This window comes from Dendropsophus ebraccatus, chromosome 13 (genome assembly GCF_027789765.1).
Source record: "Dendropsophus ebraccatus isolate aDenEbr1 chromosome 13, aDenEbr1.pat, whole genome shotgun sequence".
Classification (NCBI taxonomy): Eukaryota; Metazoa; Chordata; class Amphibia; order Anura; family Hylidae; genus Dendropsophus; species Dendropsophus ebraccatus.
The window spans coordinates 78023137-78049366 of record NC_091466.1 but is presented as its reverse complement, the minus strand read 5'-3'; the positions used below and the strand labels follow the sequence as shown (position 1 = coordinate 78049366).

Sequence of the window (26230 nt, the reverse complement as noted above, 5' to 3'; positions counted from 1 at the left end):
AACTCAATACAAGCCAAGTGAATGGATGGGGCCATAGCTTCCTGCAGAGCTGGAAAGGAGGTGCAACCAGTGCTGTGCCCCCTTAAGTGACAGGGTTCCAGTGGTCAGATCTATCCATCTACAGTGATGGCTTATACAGGCATTCAAAAAACATAAAAAAGATGATGGGAATACTCCTTTAACTTGTTTCATATTACCGTCCCAAGTCGTATGTATCTTCCTGAGGAGCTGGTGACTGGTCGGGCCGTGTGCGCAGTTCTTGGGGTACGGATTGCCTGCTCCATGGTGCCTGGCCGGCCAGACTGTGTTCCGGGCCTTACAAAGCCAGTGAGTGGCCGACCAGACTGAGTGACAGGTCTGCAGAGAGACATTCATCAGGCTCATACATCTGAGGGTCTCTGAGCACAAGAACAGTATGAAGCTACTTACCGTACTGCCGGACTCGGACCCTCCAGCTTCTTCCCTGTTGCTTGTCTGAGGGAAGTCCCAGGACCTGTGAATTATTCACACACGTCTTATGGGAATCAATGAAGTAAAATGCGCTCATTGAGAAAACACAGGACTATAACAACTTGAAATGATGGATATATAATAGAGCCGGGCCCGCTGTATACATATTTAATCAGGTTAGTGGAGTGTAACATCTGCTCCACACATCACCACTTGGCCGCCTCTAATCTGAACGGCTAAGGGGATTAGTATTACAGGTAGAATTTCCTTCCCTGATCAGTACTAAAACTAGAGGAAGTGTAGAAGAAGAGGAAAGATGTCTGACTGGAGAATAGAGCACCAGCGTTCTAGGGGGTCTCGGACCTCCCCAATGAGACTTATACATAGTGTGGACGAGCCACCGACATCATTTACCTCCTCAGACCGCATACACTTTATACTGGTGGCCGACCCCATGGATGGGACCTTATTACGAGTATCCCCTTATATAGAGCCAGCTTTAGTGCACAGACAGTACATCAGTAATGGAGCCTGTGTCGGTGATCTGACATCTGGGGGGGGGGGGGGGTATGACTTACGTGCCACCTGTGCGATAGAATTCTCATCCAATGTCATCTCAGCAATCCCCTCCTGATCCACATCAATCTCATCCACATAAACCATCTCCGTCAGGGCTCGCGTCTTCAGGCTCCATGCTGCCTGCAGGAACACAGCAAACAGCAGTAAAGTAATAATCATGCATCACAAACAGGACAGGGAGAAGAGCTGTCACATAGCGCTTCCTGTGCAGAAAAGTCACAGACAACGCAGAGACCAAACCTCATCTGGTATCAGCAAAGAGAGCGTGCCTGACCGAAGCATCATGGCTGAGCAGCTGCATGCTGGCCTACATCACCCAGCACAATGCCCAGTGTCAGATGGAGGGCTGTAAAGCCACCGCCAACACTGGACGCTTGATAGATGAGCCTGGGTTTGATGATGCAGAAAGAAGGTACCTGCATTGTGCAACTCGTGTCCTCAGGTTGAGTGTGGTATAGCAGCTCAGTTCCATTAAAGTGGCACAGAGACATTTTGGACAATTGTTTTCAGCTGTATGTGAACAGACAGTGCGAGCGCGACAGAAGATTGAGTGCAGCTCCGGAGTATAACACAGGATAAGTATTGCAGGATATAGTAATGTATGTATACACTTAAAAGGGAACCTGTGACCTAAACAAGAGCGCGACAGAAAGAGCGAGAGCGATATTGTGTGTGTGTGTGTGTGTGTGTGTGTGTGTGTGTGTGTGTGTATAATATATATATATATATGCACCTCTAAGAATTACAGTGTTTCCTATACGCTGGGTATCAGGAGTGTCTGGCCTGTATAATAAGGAGCAGTGAGCAGATGGGAGTCTGTAAGGATCCCGCTGTACGGACTCTCTCGGGCAATCACCATACCGGTCATTACAAATGAAAACACGAAGCGGAGCGGACAGCAGCGAATGCATAATAGAGGAAATAAACCCAATTTACACGGCTGTCAGAAGGGTCTTACACAATATCTCCTCCTGCCTGCGGTGGAAATGTAATGTCAGAAATGCCCAGCGGGGGCCGGGGCCGCGGTCTGGTTACCACGCAGGACGCTAATTATAATACGGGAAGAAACTAATGAATATCCTGAGGAAAATGACGGATGGACGGATCCAGCAAGGAAATAAATTCATGTTTTAACAAACTTGTATGAAGTGAACGGCTGGAGCGCAGAGCTGGGAGATGTGAGGAAGCGCTATAGCGATATCTAAATAAAGTTATTTCAATTAATAGATGGGGAGCTCAGAGACATCACTGCCATAAAGCAAACTGCACTGCTGTGATAGAGAAGGGAACGCTGATCCCTGTACAGACTGATCACACTGACTACGTAAGAGGCAATCCTACCATCTACTTACCTATAATAGGTATATACCAAGAGAATAAGTACTACCTACCTGCCAGAATAGTGATCACAGCTCTGGAGTATAATACAGGATGTAACTCAGGATCAGTAATGTAATGTATGTACACAGTGACCTCATCAGCAAAATAGTGAGTGCAGCTCTGGGGTATAATACAGGATGTAACTCAGGATCAGTAATGTAATGTATGTACACAGTGACCCCACCAGCAGAATAGTGAGTGCAGCTCTGGAGAATAATACAGGATGTAACTCAGGATCAGTAATGTATGTACACAGTGACCCCACCAGTAGAATAGTGAGTGCTGCTCTGGAGTATAATACAGGATCAGTAATGTAATGTATGTACACAGTAACCTCACCAGCAGAATAGTGAGTGCAGCTCTGGAGGGTGTGGTTACTGGGTGTGCCTGCGTTTGCTCCTGAGTTCCACACATCCAGACTTCCAGGAGGAGAGAGGCTGATTCACCACCTGCTTCCCCAGGAAGGTGGCAGCTTCCTGGGAGAGTCTTCAGCATGGATCCCCTGACCTCCACCTCCCGGTCAAGGCCGGCGGGGGGTGTAGAGCGTAAGCTACCGGCCAGCGCTCCGGCTGGAGGGGTAAGAAGATCTAGTAGGGTTCGCAGCAATGTGGACCCAGCCCTTCCAGCGACGGGTGGAAGCCGCAAGGTTTGTGATGCTGATACAGAGCCTACAAGCAAGGTGAGCGCAAGAAGGGGTGCAGGTGCAGCTGCACGGGGGGGCTCCCAGGAGAGTCAGGTGGTGGAGCAGTGGGGTCTCAGGGGGTCCAGGGAGTCTGCAGCCACCTATGGCATCAGGATAGCTGCAAAGCTAGCAGAATATGAGCAGCTGGGAAAGAGACTGAAGGGGTTAAGAGAAGACCTGAAGTTTGCAAAACACAGAGCCAGCTCAGCCCCAAAAAAGCAAAAGCCTGGACTCACAGCCAAGGTGAAGTCTCTGCAGCAGGAGGTGAGAGAGCTGGAGCTGCAGAGGATGGTTATCCTGGAGGGCAGCGATGTCTTCAGGGAGAAGTTGCTGAATGAGGACAGATTTACTAAAATTAAGTCCCCAAAAAAAGAGGAGGATGAGAGTGATTGCTCAGCGGATGAAGAGAGCAGTGATGATGATGAGCAAGACATGGAAGCTGAATCAGCTGAGGTCTCTGTGGCGGCAAGTGAGGAAGCTGTGGAAGCTGAATCACAGCCAATACAGAGTGTGCAGAGTGTGAACATGTCCCAAGCCAGCATTCCTGCAGCACAGGTGGCACTGCCATCATCAGATGAAAGTGCTGGTGAGGAGGAGGATGGCGGAGGTGCGCTGATGGCCCAAATAGTCAGCATGGAGTCCCCGATGCACTTGGATAATTTCAGTTTTGGAGACGACTTGGGAGAAGACAAAGTTGCTAAGAAGAAAAGACCAAGAAAACCATCACAGCAAGTAAATTTTGTTTATGTCCCTTTTGTGCCCTCTGAGCCGACTGCAAAGTCAGTTCAGGGAGCAGCCCCCGGTGATCTGCCCGTCCCTGTTTCTACAAATGTGGAGCGGGGCCAGAACACTGGGAAGAAAACAGTAAAGATGGTGGAGAGCGCCAGCCCCACTTGTCAAGGTAGTGAGGCTGGTGCAAGTGTAGGGGCGGCCGAAAGGCCGGACAAGGTTGCGGACAAGGTGGCATGCCTCCAACCAGGGGGCTTTGGTGGTGTACCGCACTCCTCTGCAGGTGAGGGGGGAGTGCCCGGGCACCAAGGGCTGGTGTGGAGCTCGGGCGGCCGGGCAGCAGTGGAGACAAAGGAGCGGGCGGCTCCCATAGCGGGTCTGGTGCGACGCTCTCAGCAGCTTCATCCGCTGTGCCTGTCCTCGCTCAGTTGCAGCGCTGCGGTGGGGCTGTTGGGGGCAGAGCTAAAAACAAAGTAAAAACTGTTGGCGTTTCACAAGAAAACACCTCGGCAGCTACCAGACCGGTACAGCAGGAGCAGGGACATAAGAGTGCGGATGATACCAACCTAGCAATGCTGCTGGCTGTTAAAGAAATTGAAGCAGGGGTATTGGCTGAGGCTGAGGGCAAACACAGTGGCAAAGTAGCTTCCTCCAAAATTCCCAAAGGGAGGACTGCTGCAAAGTCCCATGAGCCCAAGGATGCCAGGGATGCCAGCGTGACAGCCAGCAGCAGCAGAAACATACTAAAGCCAGCCAGATTACACCCGGGTCAGTCCACTATAGCTAGGCAAGGGGATATGACTTCTAGTGTTGTGTCTCCTGTTGGTTCTGATTCTGTAAATGTAAATATTATTTCTGCTAATGTTTCTGTGGGGGTGGGAGTGGTCCGGCTGCCCCCCCAGCGGTGGCCGCTCCTTCCAGGAGCTATGCAAATGTCACTGCTGGGGGTCCTAGGGGATCTTCATCTCTAAACCCTGGGGAAGGTAACTTACAACGACGCCTCCTGGAGGCTTTGCGTAAAGGGGATAGAACGCTCCAAGTAGAGGGACGGGAGGTCGACCTGTCCTTCTATATAGAAAGACATGGGCTTGGGACTTTCCGAAAGCAAAATGGGGAGGTAACCTGGTCCCTCCCTACAAATGGGCAGGAGGTGGGCCGTAGGAATGTGGTCCGTCTGGTATGGAGAGGCAGTGATGCGTGCCCATCCAGGGCAAAGGTGGTGGAGCTTCTCTTCCAGATGAGATTCAGGGCGAATGACATCTTTGCCCTGATCCACCCCTACGGTACCTCTGAATTCGACATCAGCTTTGTGAAGCCAGAGGGACTTGAGCTCTTCTGGTCCAACCACGAGCTGGTGAAGGATGAGCCCATGTGGCGGGACTTCGCTGTAAAGGCGGTATCCCGTCAGAGTTCTGTCAAGAAGGTGACCGTTCTGACTCGTAAAGAGTCACTTTCTTGCTATGACATCATGACCTGGCTAGGCAGGTTTGGGGAAGTGACGGATGTCCCCAAGAAAAATCTGGATGAGCATGGCATATGGTCTGGGGCCTGGACGTTTTCCGTCCGTCTCCGACGTTCAGGGAACACTGTCACACACATACCATCGGCTGCTTTCTTGGGTCGCAACAGAATCGAAGTCTTTTACCAGGGGCAGCCGAAGCTGTGCCACAGGTGTGGTGATCCCACCCACTTTAGCGCAAATTGTACTAAACTGATTTGTGCATTGTGCGGTGCGGAGGGTCATCTGGCTGCCAGCTGTGGACGGATTCGCTGTAACCTGTGTGGTGACCTTGGTCACCCGTTTAGCCGGTGTCCCCGCTCATTTTCCAATGCTGTGGCCGCCCAGGATGGGGAGAGCCTTGAGATTGCCTCACCTGGGGAGGGAACCAGCAAAGGAGAAGGGGCACCAGGGCCAGTGAAGAAGGTGAAAAACAAGAGCCCCTCTAAGCTCAAACGAGAGGAGAAGCGCAGAAGGAGCAGGGACCTTGGAAGTTCCCTGGTGGCAGGAGTAGTCAGTGGTCCTGCTCCTGGCGCTGGCTCAGAGAGAACAGCTGAGGCTCTGGGGGATACAGAGTTAGGCAAAGAGATGAGGAGACTTCGTAAGGAAGAAGCCAAGAGGGCCATTTCCTCAAGTTCCTCCCAGTATGAAAGTTTGGATGAGGATGGTGGGAAAGGGCAAGATGAAAGACCTAAGTGTGGCAAAAGGAGGCAGGGTCAAGGGAAGTCTGGTGCTTCCTCTAAATCCTCCTCTGGTGTTACGGGCCATGTGTCTAAGGAAAACCCGACTAACCCCCCTCTGATCGTTCTATCCAATAGGTACCAGACCCTTGGAGAAGGGGGTACAGAGTTGGAGGTGGAGGAGCTTCCAGGGGGCGCCGAGCCTGCTTCTCCAGAGGCAGTTTCCTCGGGAGGTCAGGTGGCCCCTGGGTCTGGAGATGAGGATCCAGGGATGGATTTGTCTACATCCTTAAAAAGGATTAAAGAAAAGTCTAAAGGGTCATCCTCTGATGGGGAGGGGGGTAAGAAGAAAGGGAAAAAATAAATAAGTAAGGCTGTTTAACTCAATCACTCATGATGGCGGCACTCACCCCATTGACTCTGGCATCCATTAACTGTGCCAGCATTAAGTCGGATACGGCTAGATTTGCAGCCTTTGATTTTCTCGGTCGTATTAACGCCGACATTTTGTTTTTGCAGGAGACCAGGTTGACAAATCAAGCCTTGCTAGTAAAAGCCAAGCGAGAGTGGAGGCATGGGCCTTCACACTGGTCTCTTGCGGCTGAGCCGTATAGTGGGGTTGCGGTCCTTTTTACCGCTCCTGTAGAATGCAGACGGGTTATTGAGTTAGAAATGGGGAGGTGCCTGATCTTGGATGTCCTCATGAAGGGGCAAGAGCTCAGGCTCATTAACATCTATGCCCCTCTATGGGATCGTAAAAGCCTCTTCATGAGGATTAAGCCCTTTCTTTTTACGAGTCGGCAGGTGATCTTTGGTGGAGACTTCAACACTATCACGAGGTCTCAGGACAGGAGGGGCGCCAAAGACAAGCTGGCTTATGATAGCATGGCCCTGATTAGTATAGTTAGGGAAGCTCGCCTAGAGGATGCCCACATCCGGACCCCCTCAGGCCACGCGGGTTTCACCTATCATCGAGGTAGCTGCAGGTCTAGATTAGACAGGTTTTATTTAAAGGAGGAAGCCGTCTCTTCCGCAGTGTCCGTGGTTGAGGTGGAGTTCTCCGACCACTGTCTAATTTTGTTTTCCCTGAATGTTTCAGAGACCCCCCGGATGGGTAGAGGCTACTGGAGGCTGAATTCGTCCCTCCTGGAAGAAGCAGAGGTAAGACAGTCCTTTGAGGATTTTCTTCAGAGTCAGGTACCTCTACTGGGCCTATGTAGCAGTAAGTCAGAGTGGTGGGAGATATTCAAGAACCGGGTTGCGAGGTTCTTCCGCCAGCTCTCGAGCCTCAGGTCCCTGAATAGGTATCGTGTGTATCAGGGCCTGAGGAGGAAACTCGAGCATCTCGTCTCGACTGGAGGTAGTAGAGAGGAGATCTCCAGAGTGAAAGCCTTGCTCATGAGGTGTCAGTATGATAGGCACGCATCTTTAGTTTTTGAGAGGGATTTCGGGAGGTACCGCTCGCCTGACCCCTACAGAAACTGTAAGATGTCAGTGAATAGTAAGATTGTGACTGGACTGGTTGATAGTACGGGATCTCTGAACCGGTCCAGATCAGGGATCCTGGAGGTCGTCAGATCCTTTTACTCACACCTCTTGGGGAGGAAGGATCTAGATCGAGATGTGATGTCGGGTTTCCTGGCTGAAACCATTCCTGAGCCAGGGGTAGACCCCTCTCTTGATGTTTTGGCAGAAGAAATCAGGGAAGAGGAAGTTAGACTGGCGATTGAAGGGCTTGCCCTGAAGAAGTCGCCAGGTCCAGATGGCTTAACATCTGAGTGGTATAAGACCTTCAGGGACCTCTTGGTTCCCCTCTTGACTGAGGTCTTCAATGAGTGTCTTTCCTCGGGCACTCTGCCGAGGTCAATGAGGAGGTCAGCCCTGATTCTTCTCTCAAAAGGAAAAGATTCGAGCCGTATTGAGAATTGGAGGCCCATAGCTCTTCTCAATGCGGACAGGAAGATTCTGGCCAAGATACTGTTTAATCGGCTGTTGAAGTTTGCACCCCGGCTCCTTTCGGAGGCTCAGCACTGCTCTGTTCCAGGCCGAAGCACCTTAAGTGCTGTCCTTAGTGTCAGGGAGGCAGTGGAGCGGAGTAGTGCGGGTCTTTGGAAGGGGTACTTGCTGTCCTTGGATCAGGCCAAAGCATTTGATCGGGTGAACCACGAGTACCTCTGGTCTGTCCTTCGGAGATATGGCCTACCAGCTACTTTTGTCAATTGGCTTAAGATCTTGTATGCAGGGGCAGAGAGTTTCCCGCTGGTGAACGGTTGGTCTGGCCGCTCTTTTGAGGTTGGGTCTGGTGTTCGCCAGGGCTGTCCTTTGAGCCCACTGTTGTATGTGTTCGCGATCGACCCTTTCCTTAGGAGGGTTGGTTGTGGACCGTTGGCAGGGGTCGGGATGAGCCTGGAGGAACCAGAAGCCACCCTGAGAGTGGTGGCGTACGCTGATGATGTCACTGTTTTTGTATCCTCGAGAGGGGAGGCAGATATGGTGATGTCTGAAGTGGAGCGCTACTCTGAGGCGTCCGGGTCCAAGATCAACCAGGATAAGTGTGAGAGTCTCTGGCTGGGAGGGGGAGATCCCAGGTTTGATCTCCCGGACACCCTTCCAGAGCCCCAAGAGTCAGCAAAAGTATTGGGCATCACATTTGGCCAGGGTGATTACCCCACTAAAAACTGGGATGGTAGGCTCCTGGATGCCACTCGGAAGGTGGACCAGTGGAAAGGTTGGTCTTTAACCTTAAGGGAAAGGGTACACCTGATCAAATCGTACCTGCTCCCTTTGTTCATCTATCTGGGCAGTGTATGTATCTTGCCAGAGGCTTCCTATACTAGGATCTACAGCCTGTTCTTCCAGCTGTTATGGGGGAATAGGCTGAACCTGGTCAAGAGAGAGGTTACGTACCGCACGAGGAGACTTGGGGGTTTGTCTATGGTGAACCCTGTGGTGTTCTTAGTGAACACCTTCTTGAAAGCTAACATCGCAAACCTCTGGAAAGAGAGGGCTCCTCCGTGGGTACTCTCCTGCAGGGAATGGTTTCGGCCTTTCTTCCAGGAATGGGAGACAGGAGGGCGAGTGAAGGACCTTCGTACACCCCATGGATATCTTCCTGCTTACGCTACCCCGACTCTGAAGATGATACGTCGGTGGGGTCTGGGAATGTGGGAGATCAGGACTCAGTCGAGGAAATTCCTTGACCAAAGGGTTCTGTTGACCCATTTCCAGAAGCCCCTGGCGCTCAGGGATTGCCCAGGTCGGGATCTGAGGGTTGGGTTAAGTCTTTTGAACTCAAAGAGGATCCCCCAGAAGTTTTGGGACTTGGCCTGGCGCTGCTTCCAGGGGAAGCTATATGTGAGGGACAATTTGAAATGCAGGAGCTCCGATGATCGGGGGTGTCCCCGAGAGGAGTGTGGAAATACGCTGGAGAGCATGGATCATTTCCTGCTTCATTGTCCCTTCAATATAGGGGTTTACACCAGGGTGGGCGCCTCCATAGGTTGGAGTCAGTTAGTCAGTCTCACCTATCCGGAGTGGGCTTATGGGGCATTCAGGAACCTGGGTGGCCGAGATCGATGCACGTTATTTCTAGTCAGCTTAGTGGTTAGGTACCACACGTGGAACGCACGGTGTCTAGTATCTACACAGCGTAGAGTCCTCTCCGAGGTGGAGGTCTGTAGGAACATCACTGGTGACCTTGGGAAGATCAGGTCTTTGGAGTATGGCAGGCTGGGTACCAGTAGGGCTTCTCTCCTCTGGAGGGGTTTTTCCTTTGCTGTGCCCTAGGTACTGAGCCCACTGGGTGAGGGACCAAAATTCTGGTTAGGGACAGAGGTAGGGAGAGTGTGAGGGTTAGATTAATATTTAAGGATAGTAGTAGGGAGAGGGTAGGGTGAATAGTCAGGGATAGGTTATAAATTATTATGGTACCCGGTCTGCCATTCTCCGATCCCGGTGGGGGGCTGTGCATGACACGTTAGCTTTTTGTTTTCTAACAAGTAATAAACAGTAAAGGGCTTACAGGCTACCGAACTTGAGCCTTGCTGTTATGTCATAATGTGTTGGTGTTATGGGATATTGTTATGGTGTATACTTCATATTGTATAAGTTCTGGGGTATAGGATAGGTTGGGTGGGGTGATGGGGGAGGGGTTCCCTGGATGGGTATTGGGGTTCTGGCATGGGTCACTGAGGGACAAAAACTGAACTCAAGGACCCAGACTCATGTCCAGATTTGGGGTGTGGGAAATGGGGCTTATAGTTAGTGTAGTAGATAGGTTTATGTGTGATATGGTTGCTGTAATTTATTGATTTGCATTATTATTATTATGATTTGCATTAGTATTATTATTATGATTTGCATTATTATGATTTGCATTAGTATTATTATTATGATTTGCATTATTATTATTATGATTTGCATTAGTATTATTATTATTATTATTATGATTTGCATTATCAGTATTTGTGTCTTATAAGGCAGCCGGACCTCGTATACTTGGGATACTTTCATAACTGTTAAAGTTGTATAGTGCGTGTGTGTGTGTGTGTGTGTGTTGTTGGATGGGAGTTATTTATCTGGAAGTGGGGGCTTGGTGGGTGACTTATGCTGGGGTGTATGTGTGTGAGTGGGGGGGGGGGGGCCTTTGTGTGTTGGGTTTGCAGGGTATGGTGTGTGTGTGTGTGTGTGCGCATTATAATAAAAAAATAAAAATAAAAAAAAATAAAAAAGTCCAGACTGGGACTGTGTTGAGTTAGAGCCGAGAATGGCTCAGAGCATGTTGTAGATTTTTTTTGGTTTTGGTCTAGACAGAGTGTCTATACTATATTTTTTCTGTGTGCTGTGGGGTGTGAGTGTGGGGTAGGTAGTAGCGGTGGTGGGGTAGTAATAGTAGTAGTAAGGGTAAGTTGGGGGGATAGTGTTTTATTATGAAGCTGGACTGGCCGGGTGAGGCAGGTGTGAGGGATGATTTCCTTGTAAAAAAAAAAAAAAAAATTATATATATTATTATTTCAGAATTTATTGATTTGTTGGTTTTGTTATAAGCAGAAAGCTTTGTATTTGTTTTTGTTCTGGCCGATGGAGCCGCGTTTATGTTTATGTTTATGTTATACTTTTTCCCGCTAGCGCTCTTTTCACGTCCTGCGCAAAAAAACTCCAAGCACAAAAATTATCAGTAGAAGCACATGCCTAAATATTGTGCAATGTCTGCGCTTTCGGCTTAAAAAAATAAAAAAATAAAAATAAAAAAGGGTAACAAAAATTAAAAAAAAAAAAAAAAATCTAGCTAAAAAAGTAGCTAACATAAACCACATACCAAAAATATGAAAAAAGGCGCAGCCAGTGTAAACTGCTCAGAAATATCCCAAAAGGCTTGATAAATGCTGCAAAAAAAAATTCATGCTGAGTGCAAAAACACTGTTTTTGACAAAATAATAGGGCAAAAAGAATGATACAAATGCCCTTTAGTTTAATAATTAGTGTCTGAGATGTTTCTATGTTAAGGAGTCCAGTGGGTGGTCCCATCATTGAGTGACTCCGCCCACTGGACTCCTTAGATATACAGTGGTACTTTGGTTGAAGAGTAACTTGGATTGAGAGTGTTTTACAGGAAGAGATCACAGTTTTTCAAAATTGTGACTTGGTGTAAGAGCTCCCTGTACTGGGTGGGAGGGGGAGCGGGGGAGGGGCGTGGTCTGCATAGCGAGGTCTACAGCCCTGTACTCTGACCCAGGAAGTCTCCCTCATCTTTTAAATCATAGCAGATCCACTTCAGGCTGGGGCTTGCATCAGGGGACAGGACTGTGGAGGTAATCTCTCTAAAGCTGAAACCCCTCTCTCCCCATCAGAGCGCGCTGCTATACTGTGCCTACATCTGTGCTGCTCATTCCTTCATGCTCCCTGTAGTCTCTGTCAGCCCTTGTGTTTCCCATCCTTTCCATTCCTGCTATAATGTGCCTGCACTTACACTCAGCCATTCACACTGCTGTATAGAAAAGTTTCTGTCACTGTCCTCCTGCACGGCTCTGTGATTCTCACTTCACGATTGGTTCATGCTGAACACACGCCCCTTCCCCATTGCTGTCATGTGACCACAAAGACCTCTGACAGCAGCCCTGCTTCTCTAGTCTAGCCTGTTGTACTACGCTACTGCATTATGGGGATCTGCAGCTCCATCCTGTATCTACAAAGTGCTGCTGTGTTATCAGGGTTATACAGTTACTATACATTATACACCACATGCTGCTATACTGTACAGTAAATTATATATCACATATCCAGCTGCTGTGTTATCAGGGTTATACAGTTACTATACATTATACACCACATGCTGATTGCTATACTGTACAGTAACTTATATATCCCATATCCAGCTGCTGTGTTATCAGGGTTATACAGTTACTATGCATTATACACCACATGCTGATTGCTATACTGTACAGTAACTTATATATCCCATATCCAGCTGCTGTGTTATCAGGGTTATACAGTTACTATACATTATACACCACATGCTGCTATACTGTACAGTAACTTATATATCACATATCCAGCTGCTGTGTTATCAGGGTTATACAGTTACTATACATTATACATCACATGCTGCTATACTGTACAGTAACTTATATATCACATATCCAGCTGCTGTGTTATCAGGGTTATACAGTTACTATACATTATATACCACATGCTGCTATACTGTACAGTAACTTATATATCACATATCCAGCTGCTGTGTTATCAGGGTTATACAGTTACTATACATTATACACCACATGCTGCTATACTGTACAGTAACTTATATATCACATATCCAGCTGCTGTGTTATCAGGGTTATACAGTTACTATACATTATACACCACATGCTGCTATACTGTATAGTAACATGTATATCACATATCCAGCTGCTGTGTTATCAGGGTTATACAGTTACTATACATTATACACCACATGCTGCTATACTGTACAGTAACTTATATATCACATATCCAGCTGCTGTGTTATCAGGGTTATACAGTTACTATACATTATACACCACATGCTGCTATACTGTATAGTAACATGTATATCACATATCCAGCTGCTGTGTTATCAGGGTTATACAGTTACTATACATTATACACCACATGCTGATTGCTATACTGTACAGTAACTTATATCACAGATTTAGCTGCTTCTTATTGTTTCATCTGTTCTACATGTTATTCAGCATAAAAAATCATTATATTTGGGGTGTGGAACCAATTGTATGCATATCAGTGATTTCTTATGGGAAAATTTGCTTTGGTTTGAGAGTAATTTGGATTACAAATGCCGTTCCGGAACGAATTATGCTCGTAATCCAAGGCACTACTGTATATTAATCTGCTCAGCTCTCCCAGCTCTATAACATGATGGTGGATGGTGTTAGATTAGAGAGCATCGTCCAGGTCACAGGTTCCCTTTACCATAAATCAATACACGGTGTAATCTGGATAGCTGGTTACTTGGCTCTCTCCTCACACCATCACTATGTGGGAAGTAACAGCACTGACACAACTAGTGAATCTATCAGCACACTATGGACTGTATGCAGCTACAGGGCGCTACTATATGGCCATTACCTGTATTAGCTCTTCAGAACTTTTCTCCTTAGGAAGCAATGAAAGAAAATAGGATTGTAATAATAAAAAAAAAAAAGATCACAGAAACCCAAATGGCGAAATAAACCTATATCCGATTCTTCCATGCCACAGTATATCCACCATACACCAGGAGGCTGGGGGTAACAGAAGCAGGAGTCACCCTATGATAACACTTGTTGGCACTGCTGTCTGTACTCAATGAATCCATGGTGTCTGCTAGCAAATCCCTCAGGACCAGGGGGTGGGGAACAGGATTTAGGAATCCCCCCACTTTGTATATAACAGGAACCACTAGAGTAAGGTCTAATTCACACGTCAGTATTTTTCATCCGTTTTCCCGGACCAGGAAAAACGGAATCCATTACAACACATTTTTTAAAATGGTGCTATTCATACATCCATTTCTTTTGCGGATCCGCAATCCGTGGCAGAAAAAAAAAAAACGGACTGTAGTAATATGGTCCGTAATTACGCAACCGACACCCCAATAGAAGTCTATGGAGAGCACAAAATTTGCGGAGAGTACATTGCAATCCGCAAAACCATCCGTATCACGGACCCGTTATTTTTTTACATCACCAAGCTCCTCCTGCCAGAAATATCCTGCCTGATAGAAATGACTGTAGAATGACCCCCAGAAGACCAGGTAGCCTTTTTTTGGGGGGGGGAGGTGGGGGGGGCTCCAGCTTCTGACATCATTTTTGACATCCCCTCTTTTTTCTTCACTACACCTTTTTTTGTGGATCCGCACAAAAACGGATACAAATACAGAACACAATACGGATGGAAAACGGATGATTTTTTGCGGATTGCGGATGAAAAATAGAGGATCCAGATTTTCATCCAGGAAGACATACTGACGTGTGAATAAGGCCCGATAAGCTTCACCACTGTATGGGCTTTTGTTTAGCACACATACAATCGTATAATTAGGGCTGGGCGGTATACCACAAAAATACCGATACCGTCACTGGCGTCGGTTAACCGACTTCAACTTGGCCAGGACGGTATTTGCGGTATTTTTGTATTTCTGTGTCCCTGCGCCCGTCCTGTCAGTGCCCCCCGCACACACACGACCGGCCCGGCACTAGCGCTGGTATCAGCGGGAGGTGGAGGAGCAGCAGCAGGGTCCAGGTGAGAATGCTCCCCCCTCCCCAAGCGACCGCCCGTCCGGTCCGCGCACCTGTCCGCCCTACCCACCCGTCCGGTCCGACGCTCCGTCCCACCGCACCTGTCCTGCCAAAGCGCCCACCACCCGTCCGGTCCGGCGTCCCTGCACACTGAGGTGACTACAGGAAAGCCGCCGCCAAGTGCTGCTGTGACATGGCCGCGCCGGCCGGGTGTGGGGGCGATCGGATCGGACTGGTCCGGGACACACACACACACACACACACACTTCACACCCGGCCGGCGAGCGCTGCACATGTTGTCCTGTGTGTGCAGGGACGCGGCCATGTCACAGCAGCACTTGGCAGCGGCTTTCCTGTAGTACAGTACAGGACTGTAACATAGGAGGAATAATGGGCTGCAGCAGGCAGGGTAAGTTATAGGAGACATTGCTGTGTGTGGCATTCTGCCTGCTGCAGCCCATTATTCCTCCTATGTTACAGCCCTGTACTGAGGGGACTACAGGTCCCAGCATACACCTCCCTGTGCTCCCTGTACAGTAATACACCCCTATATAGTCATACACCCCAATCCGTCCCCCCCTATATAGTCATACACCCCAATCCGTCCCCCCCTATATAGTCATACACCCCAATCCGTCCCCCCCTATATAGTCATACACCCCAATCCGTCCCCCCCTATATAGTCATACACCCCAATCCGTCCCCCCCTATATAGTCATACACCCCAATCCGTCCCCCCCTATATAGTCATACACCCTTATCCCTATGCCCCCCCTGTATAGTCATACATCCCCTATCCCCCCCTGTATAGTCATACATCTCTATCCATATGCACTCCCATGTATAGACCCGTACCCCCATCCCTATGTACCTCCTGTATAGTAATACACCCCTAGCCACCCCCCCCCCCTCCCACCCCCGTATAGTCATACACAAAAATCCCTATGTGACCCCCAGTGTATACACATCCTGTAGAGGCTGTATACCTGTATATACATGTCCAGGTCCCCTAATAATGACTAATAATAATGATAATAGACTAACCACGGGTTGCTGCTCAGTGAGTTCTTTTTTACTTTTTTTAATCAAAATGTCGTCAGTTTGGCACGGCAAGTGGGTGTGGTTTGCAAAAAGGGGCGTGTCATAATTATTGTTGAATTATCGTTACCGCGGCTACATGTGCGATAAACCGCGATATTGATTTAGGTCAATATCGCCCAGCCCTACGTATAATGTAGAGATCAGAATACATATATACATCAGGGCAGGTGGGGCAGACCACTGACAATACAGAGAGGCCCCGGGTGGCTGCCGCCTGCACATACACTCTATGGTAACACTTTTCCAATGTCACGTCCCAAGGTCGGCTGCAGAATATTAACAATACTCCCATAAAGGAAGATGGAGCGCGGCTCTCAGCGCAAATCAATAATCCGAGCGAGGCTTAATATATGGAAACACATGTGGGCAATGTATACAGACACACTGAGTGTATACAGCATATATGACACCTCCACCCTGATATGGAGGACATCCCCCACCCCCAGCCTCCTCAGGATCATCTTATTAGCACATAATCTCATTACGGATCTCCTCCTGCCCCCGCAGCCTTTTCTCTGTTCCCATATGCTGGAAGTACTGGACCCAATAACCATGGTGGCAGGACCAGGTGTAACTGCATTAGGACAACCTCTCCTCTACTTAGCGCTAATTCACACTTTGCTGGTGTATTTCCTGTTGCCATTCTGAAAAATAACAAAACCACAGTATGAGCGTGGTGCGAGTATACACCTCCACGACCACCACCGGGGGGAGCTGTGGGAGGATGGGGCCACAATGGAATATGATGCCACCTGGTCACAGTTAATAGAGCGGGCCCTGGGTATACGGGGATACACAGGATGGGGTGCTACTTTATACATACATATATCTGCCTGTGCTTTCAGAATGTAAAAAAAAATGGTTTAATTTATAGTACAAATGTAAAATGAGGTTTTCCTGAAGAGGTATGGGCGCCTCCTCGCTCCACATCCTATCCTGCCATCTCTGCTTGACAGTCAGCTGGAATCCGAGCTCCAATCAGGGATGGGAGAGGGAGCGAGGAGATGTTACAGCCCCCAGCACTTTAGGAACGACTCTTGATTCCTTGTACTATACAATAAAAGCATTATTTATGTTCTGGAAGCACAGCTGGATTTATGAAAGGTACCATGTGTCTTTGTGCACTAACAGCACCAACAGTGTCAGCAGTGCCGGAGCCTGACACCCAGCATGATCGTCCCCAAACCGTCTCCTCTATAGGGAAAAAGAATTGTATCACCACTATATGACTATATATGTCATATCACTATCATATCACTCTGATATTATTGCCATATCACCACTATATCACTGTCATAAAACCGCTATATCAATGTCATATCACTATCGTATCACCGCCATATCACTGTCATAAAACCGCTATATCAATGTCATATCACTACCATATCACCACCATATCACTGTCATATCACTATCGTATCACCGCCATATCACCACTATATCACTGTCATATTGCTATTATATCACTCTCATATTATTGCCATATCACCACTATATTATCGGCAAATCACGGTCATATCACTATTGTATCACCGGCATATCGCTATCATATCTTTGTTGTATCACTATCGTATCATCACTATATTATCGCCATATCACTACCATACCACCATTATATCGCTACCATACCACCATTATATCGCTACCATACCACCATTATATCGCTACCATACCACCATTATATCGCTACCATACCACCATTATATCGCTACCATACCACCATTATATCACTACCATACCACCATTATATCGCTATCTATCACCACCGTCTAAGCAGCGACACCACAGCAGCTTCTGGCCCCTTGTTACCCCTATACAGATGTAGGGAAGACAACAACAGCTCAAGTAAAAAGAACATACAGCAACATCACATGATATCTTTACATAAAACCACTTAGTATACTGTATCCAACAGGCTAGGATTAGATACAGCGACTACACATAATATAAATTGTGATATACTTAGATACAGTGATCCACCAGACTGTATCACACATTGATAGGCATAGATACACAGCTGAGCAGACAGTATCACATATGATAAGCTTAGATACGTAGCTCAGCAAGCAGTATACCATATAATAAGCTTAGATACCGCTACTCGGCAGGCAGTATACCATATAATAAGCTTAGATACATAGTCCAGCAGCCATTATGCCATATGATAAGCTTAGATACATAGCTCAGCAGGCAGTATACCATATGATAAGCTTAGATACATAGCTCAGCAGGCAGAATACCATATAATAGACTTAGATACATAGCTCAGCAGGCAGCATACCATATAATAAGCTTAGATACATAGCTCAGCAGGCAGAATACCATATAATAGGCTTAGATAAATAGCTCAGCAGGCAGCATACCATATAATAAGCTTAGATACCGCTGCTCGGCAGGCAGTATACCATATAAGCTTAGATACATAGTCCAGCAGCCATTATGTCATATGATAAGCTTAGATACATAGCTCAGCAGGCAGCATACCATATAATAGGCTTAGATACATAGCTCAGCAGGCAGTATACCATATAATAAGCTTAGATACCGCTGCTCGGCAGGCAGTATACCATATAAGCTTAGATACATAGTCCAGCAGCCATTATGCCATATGATAAGCTTAGATACTGCTGCTCAGCAGACCGCATCCCATATAATAAGCTTAGATACATAGCTCAGCAGGCAGAATACCATATGATAAGCTTAGATACATAGCTCAGCAGGCAGAATACCATATGATAAGCTTAGATACATAGCTCAGCAGGCAGAATACCATATGATAAGCTTAGATACATAGCTCAGCAGGCAGCATACCATATAATAAGCTTAGATACATAGCTCAGCAGGCTGCATACCATATAATAAGCTTAGATACATAGCTCAGCAGGCAGCATACCATATAATAAGCTTAGATACATAGCTCAGCAGGCAGCATACCATATAATAAGCTTAGATACATAGCTCAGCAGGCAGCATACCATATAATAAGCTTAGATACATAGCTCAGCAGGCAGCATACCATATAATAAGCTTAGATACATAGCTCAGCAGGCAGCATACCATATAATAAGCTTAGATACATAGCTCAGCAGGCAGCATACCATATAATAGACTTAGATACATAGCTCAGCAGGCAGCATACCATATAACAGGCTTAGATACATAGCTCAGCAGGCAGCATACCATATAATAAGCTTAGATACATAGCTCAGCAGGCAGCATACCATATAATAAGCTTAGATACATAGCTCAGCAGGCAGCATACCATATAATAGACTTAGATACATAGCTCAGCAGGCAGCATACCATATAATAAGCTTAGATACATAGCTCAGCAGGCAGCATACCATATAATAAGCTTAGATACATAGCTCAGCAGGCATCATACCATATAATAAGCTTAGATACATAGCTCAGCAGGCAGCATACCATATAATAAGCTTAGATACATAGCTCAGCAGAGAGCATACCATATAATAAGCTTAGATACATAGCTCAGCAGGCAGAATACCATATAATAAGATTAGATACATAGCTCAGCAGGCAGAATACCATATAATAAGCTTAGATACATAGCTCAGCAGGCAGCATACCATATAATAAGCTTAGATACATAGCTCAGCAGGCAGCATACCATATAATAAGCTTAGATACATAGCTCAGCAGGCAGCATACCATATAATAAGCTTAGATACATAGCTCAGCAGGCAGCATACCATATAATAAGCTTAGATACATAGCTCAGCAGGCAGCATACCATATAATAAGCTTAGATACATAGCTCAGCAGGCAGCATACCATATAATAGGCTTAGATACATAGCTCAGCAGGCAGCATACCATATAATAGGCTTAGATACATAGCTCAGCAGGCAGCATACCATATGATAAGCTTAGATACATAGCTCAGCAGGCAGCATACCATATAATAGGCTTAGATACATAGCTCAGCAGGCAGCATACCATATAATAAGCTTAGATACATAGCTCAGCAGGCAGCATACCATATAATAGGCTTAGATACATAGCTCAGCAGGCAGCATACCATATAAGCTTAGATACATAGCTCAGCAGGCAGTATCACACATTGCAGATTTAGAAACAACTCAGTCAGTACACAGTATTAGATACATCAGCTCAGCATACAGTAGCACAGCTTATTAGCCAGTATCACACATGATAGGCTTAGATACACCAGCTGTGCGGTCTCTATGACATCCTATAGCTGACAGTCAGGCTTAGATACAGCCGCCGCCCCTCACCTGGTCATAGGGCTCCTTCTCCAGGATCCGGCCGCACACCTGGGAGCACTGCTCGAACTTTCTGCGGCGGAAATAGCTCCAAGCCTGGAGGAGAGGGTCCATGTCCAGCCCCATGCTCCTGCTGAGGATCCCCGAGCACAGCCACCGGGACAGGCCGAGGATGCGGCGCAGGACCAGGCCCCGTCACCCTGACAACGGCGCGAGCTCGGCGTCCTCAGCGTAGCAACCGCTGGGTCCTCAGCCTGTGAGGGCTGCCCGCCGCGCTGCCTGATGGGAGAGGTGGGTCCTGGCTGCGGCTGTCCTGCCCGTGCCTGATTGCGGTCACGGCTCCTGCAGATTAGATAATGTTGGTATTTTCTCCTTTTCCTGTCTAGTTTCTTATTGCTGAAACATGGAGAAACTGAAGAGAAGCCGCGGGCAGCCCGAACCCTATAGCCATGAGAGGAGACGCTATGAAGGCCTCTTATCAGTATGTAACGCTGTAGTCAATGTGTTACCCCTAGCAACCTATCAGAGAACTGCTTTCATTTTCTAACTTGCACATAACAAAGAGCTGACATCTGATTGGCTGCTGTGGATATCAACCAATGGCTGCGCTGTATATTACACATTAGCTCCAGGAATTTTAGTAATTTGCGCAGATGTAGATTGGTACAAGGTGAAGGCGCGAACGATCCATAGCGCCCATATTAATTCTTACAAGGATAATAAAAAAATAAAAAAAATTGAGCACCAGTGGTGACAATACCCGGGATCAGTGATCTTACTGTAGATTCTCAGGTCAGGAGGAAGGCGGATAGGTGGCAGCCCGGGGAGAGGGAGCCCACCACCAGTGAGGGCGGCCATCTTTGGCACCGTTCCCTTTACTCTTCTTCCTCAGCATCCGCATTTTGTTAGATAAGAGGAAGGACATTGCAGGAGGCCATTGTCCTATATGCTTAGACACAACTGGGGGTCCCGGCAGCCATTCCACTGAGGGGACCCCACCACTCTAAGGGCCCTATTACACAAGCCGATTACCATGCGAAAAAACGTTATATTGTTTGAATTTAAACGAGAAACGTTCTGTGTGAATGCAGGCAGCAATCGAAAAATTGTTCACATATCGTTGATCACATCTTTCATGCTGAACCCAAAATCATTGTTAGAGTAAGGGTCCTATTTCACGGGCCGAGGAGGGCCTGATCAACGATGTAAACGAGCGCCAATCTGCTAGATCGCTGCTCGTTTACAGGGCCTATTCCACGGCCCGAGGATCGTTGAGCGAGGGCTGCAGGGACATTGTTACCCTTGTGCCATACATTACCTGGCAGGACTTCTCCTCCGCTCCGTCTTCCTCCCCGGGTCCCTGCGGCAGTCCTGGCCTGTGATTGGCTAAGCGGTCTGACTGCTCAGTCAGGCCGCTCCGGAGCTGCTGATGCTGCACCACGGGACTCGGGGAGGAAGACGGAGTGGAGGAGAAGCCCTGCCAGGTAATGTATGCTGCTGCTTCTCAAATCGTTGGTCGCCTGCCGCGCACCGCTTTTCCACCATAGCGATGCACAGTGGGGGACCAATGATTTTAGGTCTGGCCCTAAATAAACGATCAGCCGATGACACGATCATCGGCTGATCGTTTTCTCTATTCCACCGAGCGATATTTGGCCGATGATTATCTGACAGATTATCTGCCAAAGATTTGAAGCCAGAGCCAGAAACCGACTATAAACAGAGATCAGGTCATAAAGGAAAGCCTGAGGTTTCTCCTCTTTTCAAATCCATCTCTGGCTTTGGCTTCAAATCTTTGGCAGAGAATCTTTCCGTGTAAATGGACCCTAATTCCACATTGTTCGTTCATTTGCTGGGATCACATGTTGTAAATGATCGTAACTAACGACTATTGTTCTGTGTAATATGGTGAACAGTTTCAGGTAGCTCTCGTTTACTTCGTTTATTGTTGATGGGGTACTTCAGCAAAAAATGATTTTTTTCAAATCTACTGGTGTCAGAAATGTATATAGATTTGTAAATTACTTCTGTTTCAAAATCCAAAGCCTTCCTGTACTTATCAGCTGCTCTATGTCCTGCAGCAAGTGGTGTATTATTATTTCCAGTCTGACACAGTGCTCTCTGCTGCCACCTCTGTCCATGTCAGGAACTGTCCAGAACAGGAGAGGTTTTCTATGGGGATTTGCTGCTGCTCTGGACAGTTCCTGACATGGACAGAGGTGGCAGCAAAGAGCACTGTGTCAGACTGGAGAGAAAACACCACTTCCTGTGTGACATACAGCAGCTGCTAAGTACTGGAAGACTGGAGATTTTTTTTAAAGAGAAGTAATTTACAAATCTGTATAACTTTCTGGAACCAGTTGATCTTTTGCTGAAGTACTCCTTCATCACATTCATGAACCAGGAGGATCAGGATTAACATGTTCCATACAGTGGAGCGCTGCTGTGCAGAGAATTGGTTGAGGACAGTAAGGTGATTGTTTGGGGTCTGGGGGGTCCTGGATGGCCGGTTGCCTCCATGATCCCTTCTGTCTTCCCCTCCTGTGGGTTTGTATGAGGATGGAGCAGTATGTGATGATTCCATCACTCGGCTGCCAGTCAGTGTCAGTGCGGTGCAGGGGCCGGGGGTCTCTGCCTGCCTCCTGATGGGATGTGATGGCTCCTTTCAGCCGCAGACATGTTGATCTCCCTGATGAGATCTTTATCACTGTCACTCAGGCCGGATCTTAGGGCGCCCATATTATCACCTGGCACTGCCAGCTGTAAACTGGTGCTCCATAGAAAATACTTGAAATGTGAGGGGGCAGTGACAGCATGGGGTCCCTGTGCAAGAATTGTGGGGTTCCCTTTCTGCAGTATCAAGGAAGCTACACCATGCATCACTCTCACACAGGACACACATGCATCACTCTCACACAGGACACACATGCATCACTCTCACACAGGACACACATGCATCACTCTCGCACAGGACACACACGCATCACTCTCGCACAGGACAAACACGCATCACTCTCACACAGGACACACACGCATCACTCTCACACAGGACACACACGCATCACTCTCACACAGGACACACACGCATCACTCTCACACAGGACACACATGCATCACTCTCACACAGGACACACATGCATCACTCTCACACAGGACACACATGCATCACTCTCACACAGGGCACACATGCATCACTCTCACACAGGACACACATGCATCACTCTCACACAGGACACACATGCATCACTCTCACACATGCATCATTCTCACACAGGACACAAATGAATCACTCTCACACAGGGCACACATGCATCACTCTCACAGAGCATTGTCTACACTGGGTACAGCTGAGAGCAGGACTAGCTATGTACAATGTATCAGTCTGGAGCTCACAGAGCATTGTCTACACTGGATACAGCTGAGAGCAGGACTAGCTATGTACAATGTATCAGTCTGGAGCTCACAGAGCATTGTCTACACTGGATACAGCTGAGAGCAGGACTAGCTATGTACAATGTATCAGGCTGGAGCTCACAGAGCATTGTGTACACTGGATACAGCTGAGAGCAGGACTAGCTATGTACAATGTATCAGGCTGGAGCTCACAGAGCATTGTCTACACTGGATACAGCTGAGAGCAGGACTAGCTATGTACAATGTATCAGTCTGGAGCTCACAGAGCATTGTGTACGCTGGATACAGCTGAGAGCAGGACTAGCTATGTACAATGTATCAGTCTGGAGCTCACAGAGCATTGTCTACACTGGATACAGCTGAGAGCAGGACTAGCTATGTACAATGTATCAGTCTGGAGCTCACAGAGCATTGTCTACACTGGATACAGCTGAGAGCAGGACTAGCTATGTACACTGTATCAGTCTGGAGCTCACAGAGCATTGTCTACACTGGATACAGAGCAGGACTAGCTATGTACAATGTATCAGGCTGGAGCTCACAGAGCATTGTCTACACTGGATACAGCTGAGAGCAGGACTAGCTATGTACAATGTATCAGTCTGGAGCTCACAGAGCATTGTCTACACTGGATACAGAGCAGGACTAGCTATGTACACTATGTCACAGATTCCAAGTTCAGAGTTAGCATTTTTAGCCATTACCAGGATTGGGTCCTCACACAGGGAGAGCTCTCATCTTCCTTTGATATTATATATATTAGTTTCCTTTGTCCCGGCTTCATTCCTGAATATGGCTATAAATACTGATCAATATTAAATATAAACTGATCCTCCCAGGGGGTCTGTGCTGGGGGTCCGGCTCTCTATCCGTCCTTCCTTCCATGTAATCGGTCAGGGCAGGATTGGCGCAGTTTCTGCAATTATCTGACAATACTCTAGAGCCCCATTTACCCAGGATCAGCAGCCGCCTGTCATGTATCTGCGCTCCTGCTCCACTGATCACTCACTGCTATGAATAGGCTTCCTGTACTGGTATTGATTATCAATCAGCCTCCTCCCCAGTCACTTATATCTGTAATCCCCGGAGCCATCAAGCAATTGGGTTAAGTGAATTAAGAGGTGGGGGATCGGTAAATGACCCCCGAGTCCTCATCTGTATGCTGAGCCCGACTCCCTGTACAGGCAACCAGGCAGCCACAGGGGGCAGGACCGAGCATAGGGCCATTATTCATCATGTCCCCCGAAACCAGAAGCTGTCTATACATGGTTCCCATCCTGTGGCTCTCCTGCAGTTGCAGAACTACATCTCCCATCATGCTCGGGTGGTGATCAGCTGCATCAGCAAATCATTGCATGGGCCCCAACCTGCAGCTCCCCAGTGGTTGTAAAACTACTACTCCCATTATATAGTGGTGGTTTTGCAAAAAACACAGATTGGGGGTTCCTGCATGCAGTCTTACACTGCATCACTATAGAGATATCCTAGATGCATTCACATCCATAAGTGATGGGTGGCTCTCAGGGGCCCCGGTGCATTTCCCATGTCCATTAGTCACAGGCTGATAATATGTGGCCGGCCGGCAGTCAGGAATCTGGGGCAGCTCTTATTCTGAGCCGCTCATAGATTATACAAAGCTGCATGCCGCCTCCTGTCACCGTCCCCTCTGCAGCACTGGATGCAGGGAGCGGCCTCTCCTTCCACATGTCACACTTGTAGTCATCACAATGAGATGGCGGCAAGAGAAAAGGTGGCAGTTCCCCTTTATACCAGGCACCAGGGAGGCCCCCAGGGCACCACATGTCACAGCAATGTTCCTGCACAGCCTGTGGACAGCTCTAAGGGACAGGCTCATGTATAATGGCAGCATGCATGCTGCAACAGATACACCTACCTCCCTGCACCCACCTGAGGGGGAAGCACAGATGCACCTACCTCCCTGCACCCACCTGAGGGGGAAGCACAGATGCACCTACCATCCTGCACCCACCTGAGGGGGAGCTGCCGATGCACCTACGCCCCTGCACCCACCTGAGGGGGAGCTGCGGATGCACCTACCTCCCTGCACCCACCTGAGGGGGAGCTGCAGATGCACCTACCTTCCTGCACCCACCTGAGGGGGAGCTGCAGATGCACCTACCCACCTGAGGGGGAGACGCGGATGTACCTACCTCCCCGCACCCACCTGAGGGAGAGATGCGGATGCACCTACCTCCCCACACCCACCTGAGGGGGAGACGCGGATGCACCTACCATCCTGCACCCACCTGAGGGGGAGCCACAGATGCACCTACCTCCCTGCACCCACCTGAGGGGGAGCCACAGATGCACCTACCTCCCTGCACCCACCTGAGGGGGAGCCACAGATGCACCTACCTCCCCGCACCCACCTGAGGGGGAGACACGGATGCACCTACCTCCCTGCACCCACCTGAGGGGGAGCCACAGATGCACCTACCTTCCTGCACCCACCTGAGGGGGAGCCACAGATGCACCTACCTCCCCGCACCCACCTGAGGGGGAGACACGGATGCACCTACCTCCCTGCACCCACCTGAGGGGGAGCCACAGATGCACCTACCTCCCCGCACCCACCTGAGGGGGAGACACGGATGCACCTACCTCCCTGCACCCACCTGAGGGGGAGACACGGATGCACCTACCTCCCTGCACCCACCTGAGGGGGAGCCACAGATGCACCCACCTCCCTGCAGC

At 48.3% G+C, this 26230-nt stretch overlaps 2 protein-coding genes across 3 annotated transcripts in view; one reads left to right on the top strand and one right to left on the bottom strand.

Annotated features, from left to right (window-relative positions):
- The window catches only part of TTC8 (tetratricopeptide repeat domain 8), a 30540-nt gene extending 9940 nt beyond the window's left edge, over positions 1–20600 (bottom strand). Inside the window, exons 1-4 of the mRNA XM_069951238.1 lie at positions 20114–20600; positions 1029–1149; positions 430–493; positions 198–357 (exon numbers count right to left, since the gene is read on the bottom strand). Coding sequence (XP_069807339.1) covers positions 198–357; positions 430–493; positions 1029–1149; positions 20114–20227 — 459 coding nt within the window. The 5' untranslated portion in view covers positions 20228–20600. The remainder of the gene's footprint in view (positions 1–197; positions 358–429; positions 494–1028; positions 1150–20113) is intronic.
- Positions 20288–26230, top strand: part of EML5 (EMAP like 5) — a 108888-nt gene continuing 102945 nt past the window's right edge. The window contains exons 1-2 of one of the 2 annotated variants that reach the window (XM_069951233.1): positions 20288–20392; positions 20488–20582. In XM_069951233.1, the coding sequence (XP_069807334.1) occupies positions 20551–20582 (32 nt within the window). In that variant the 5' untranslated portion in view covers positions 20288–20392; positions 20488–20550. Of the gene's footprint in view, positions 20393–20443; positions 20583–26230 lie in introns of those variants that run through there. The other variant, XM_069951234.1, reaches the window with a different exon arrangement.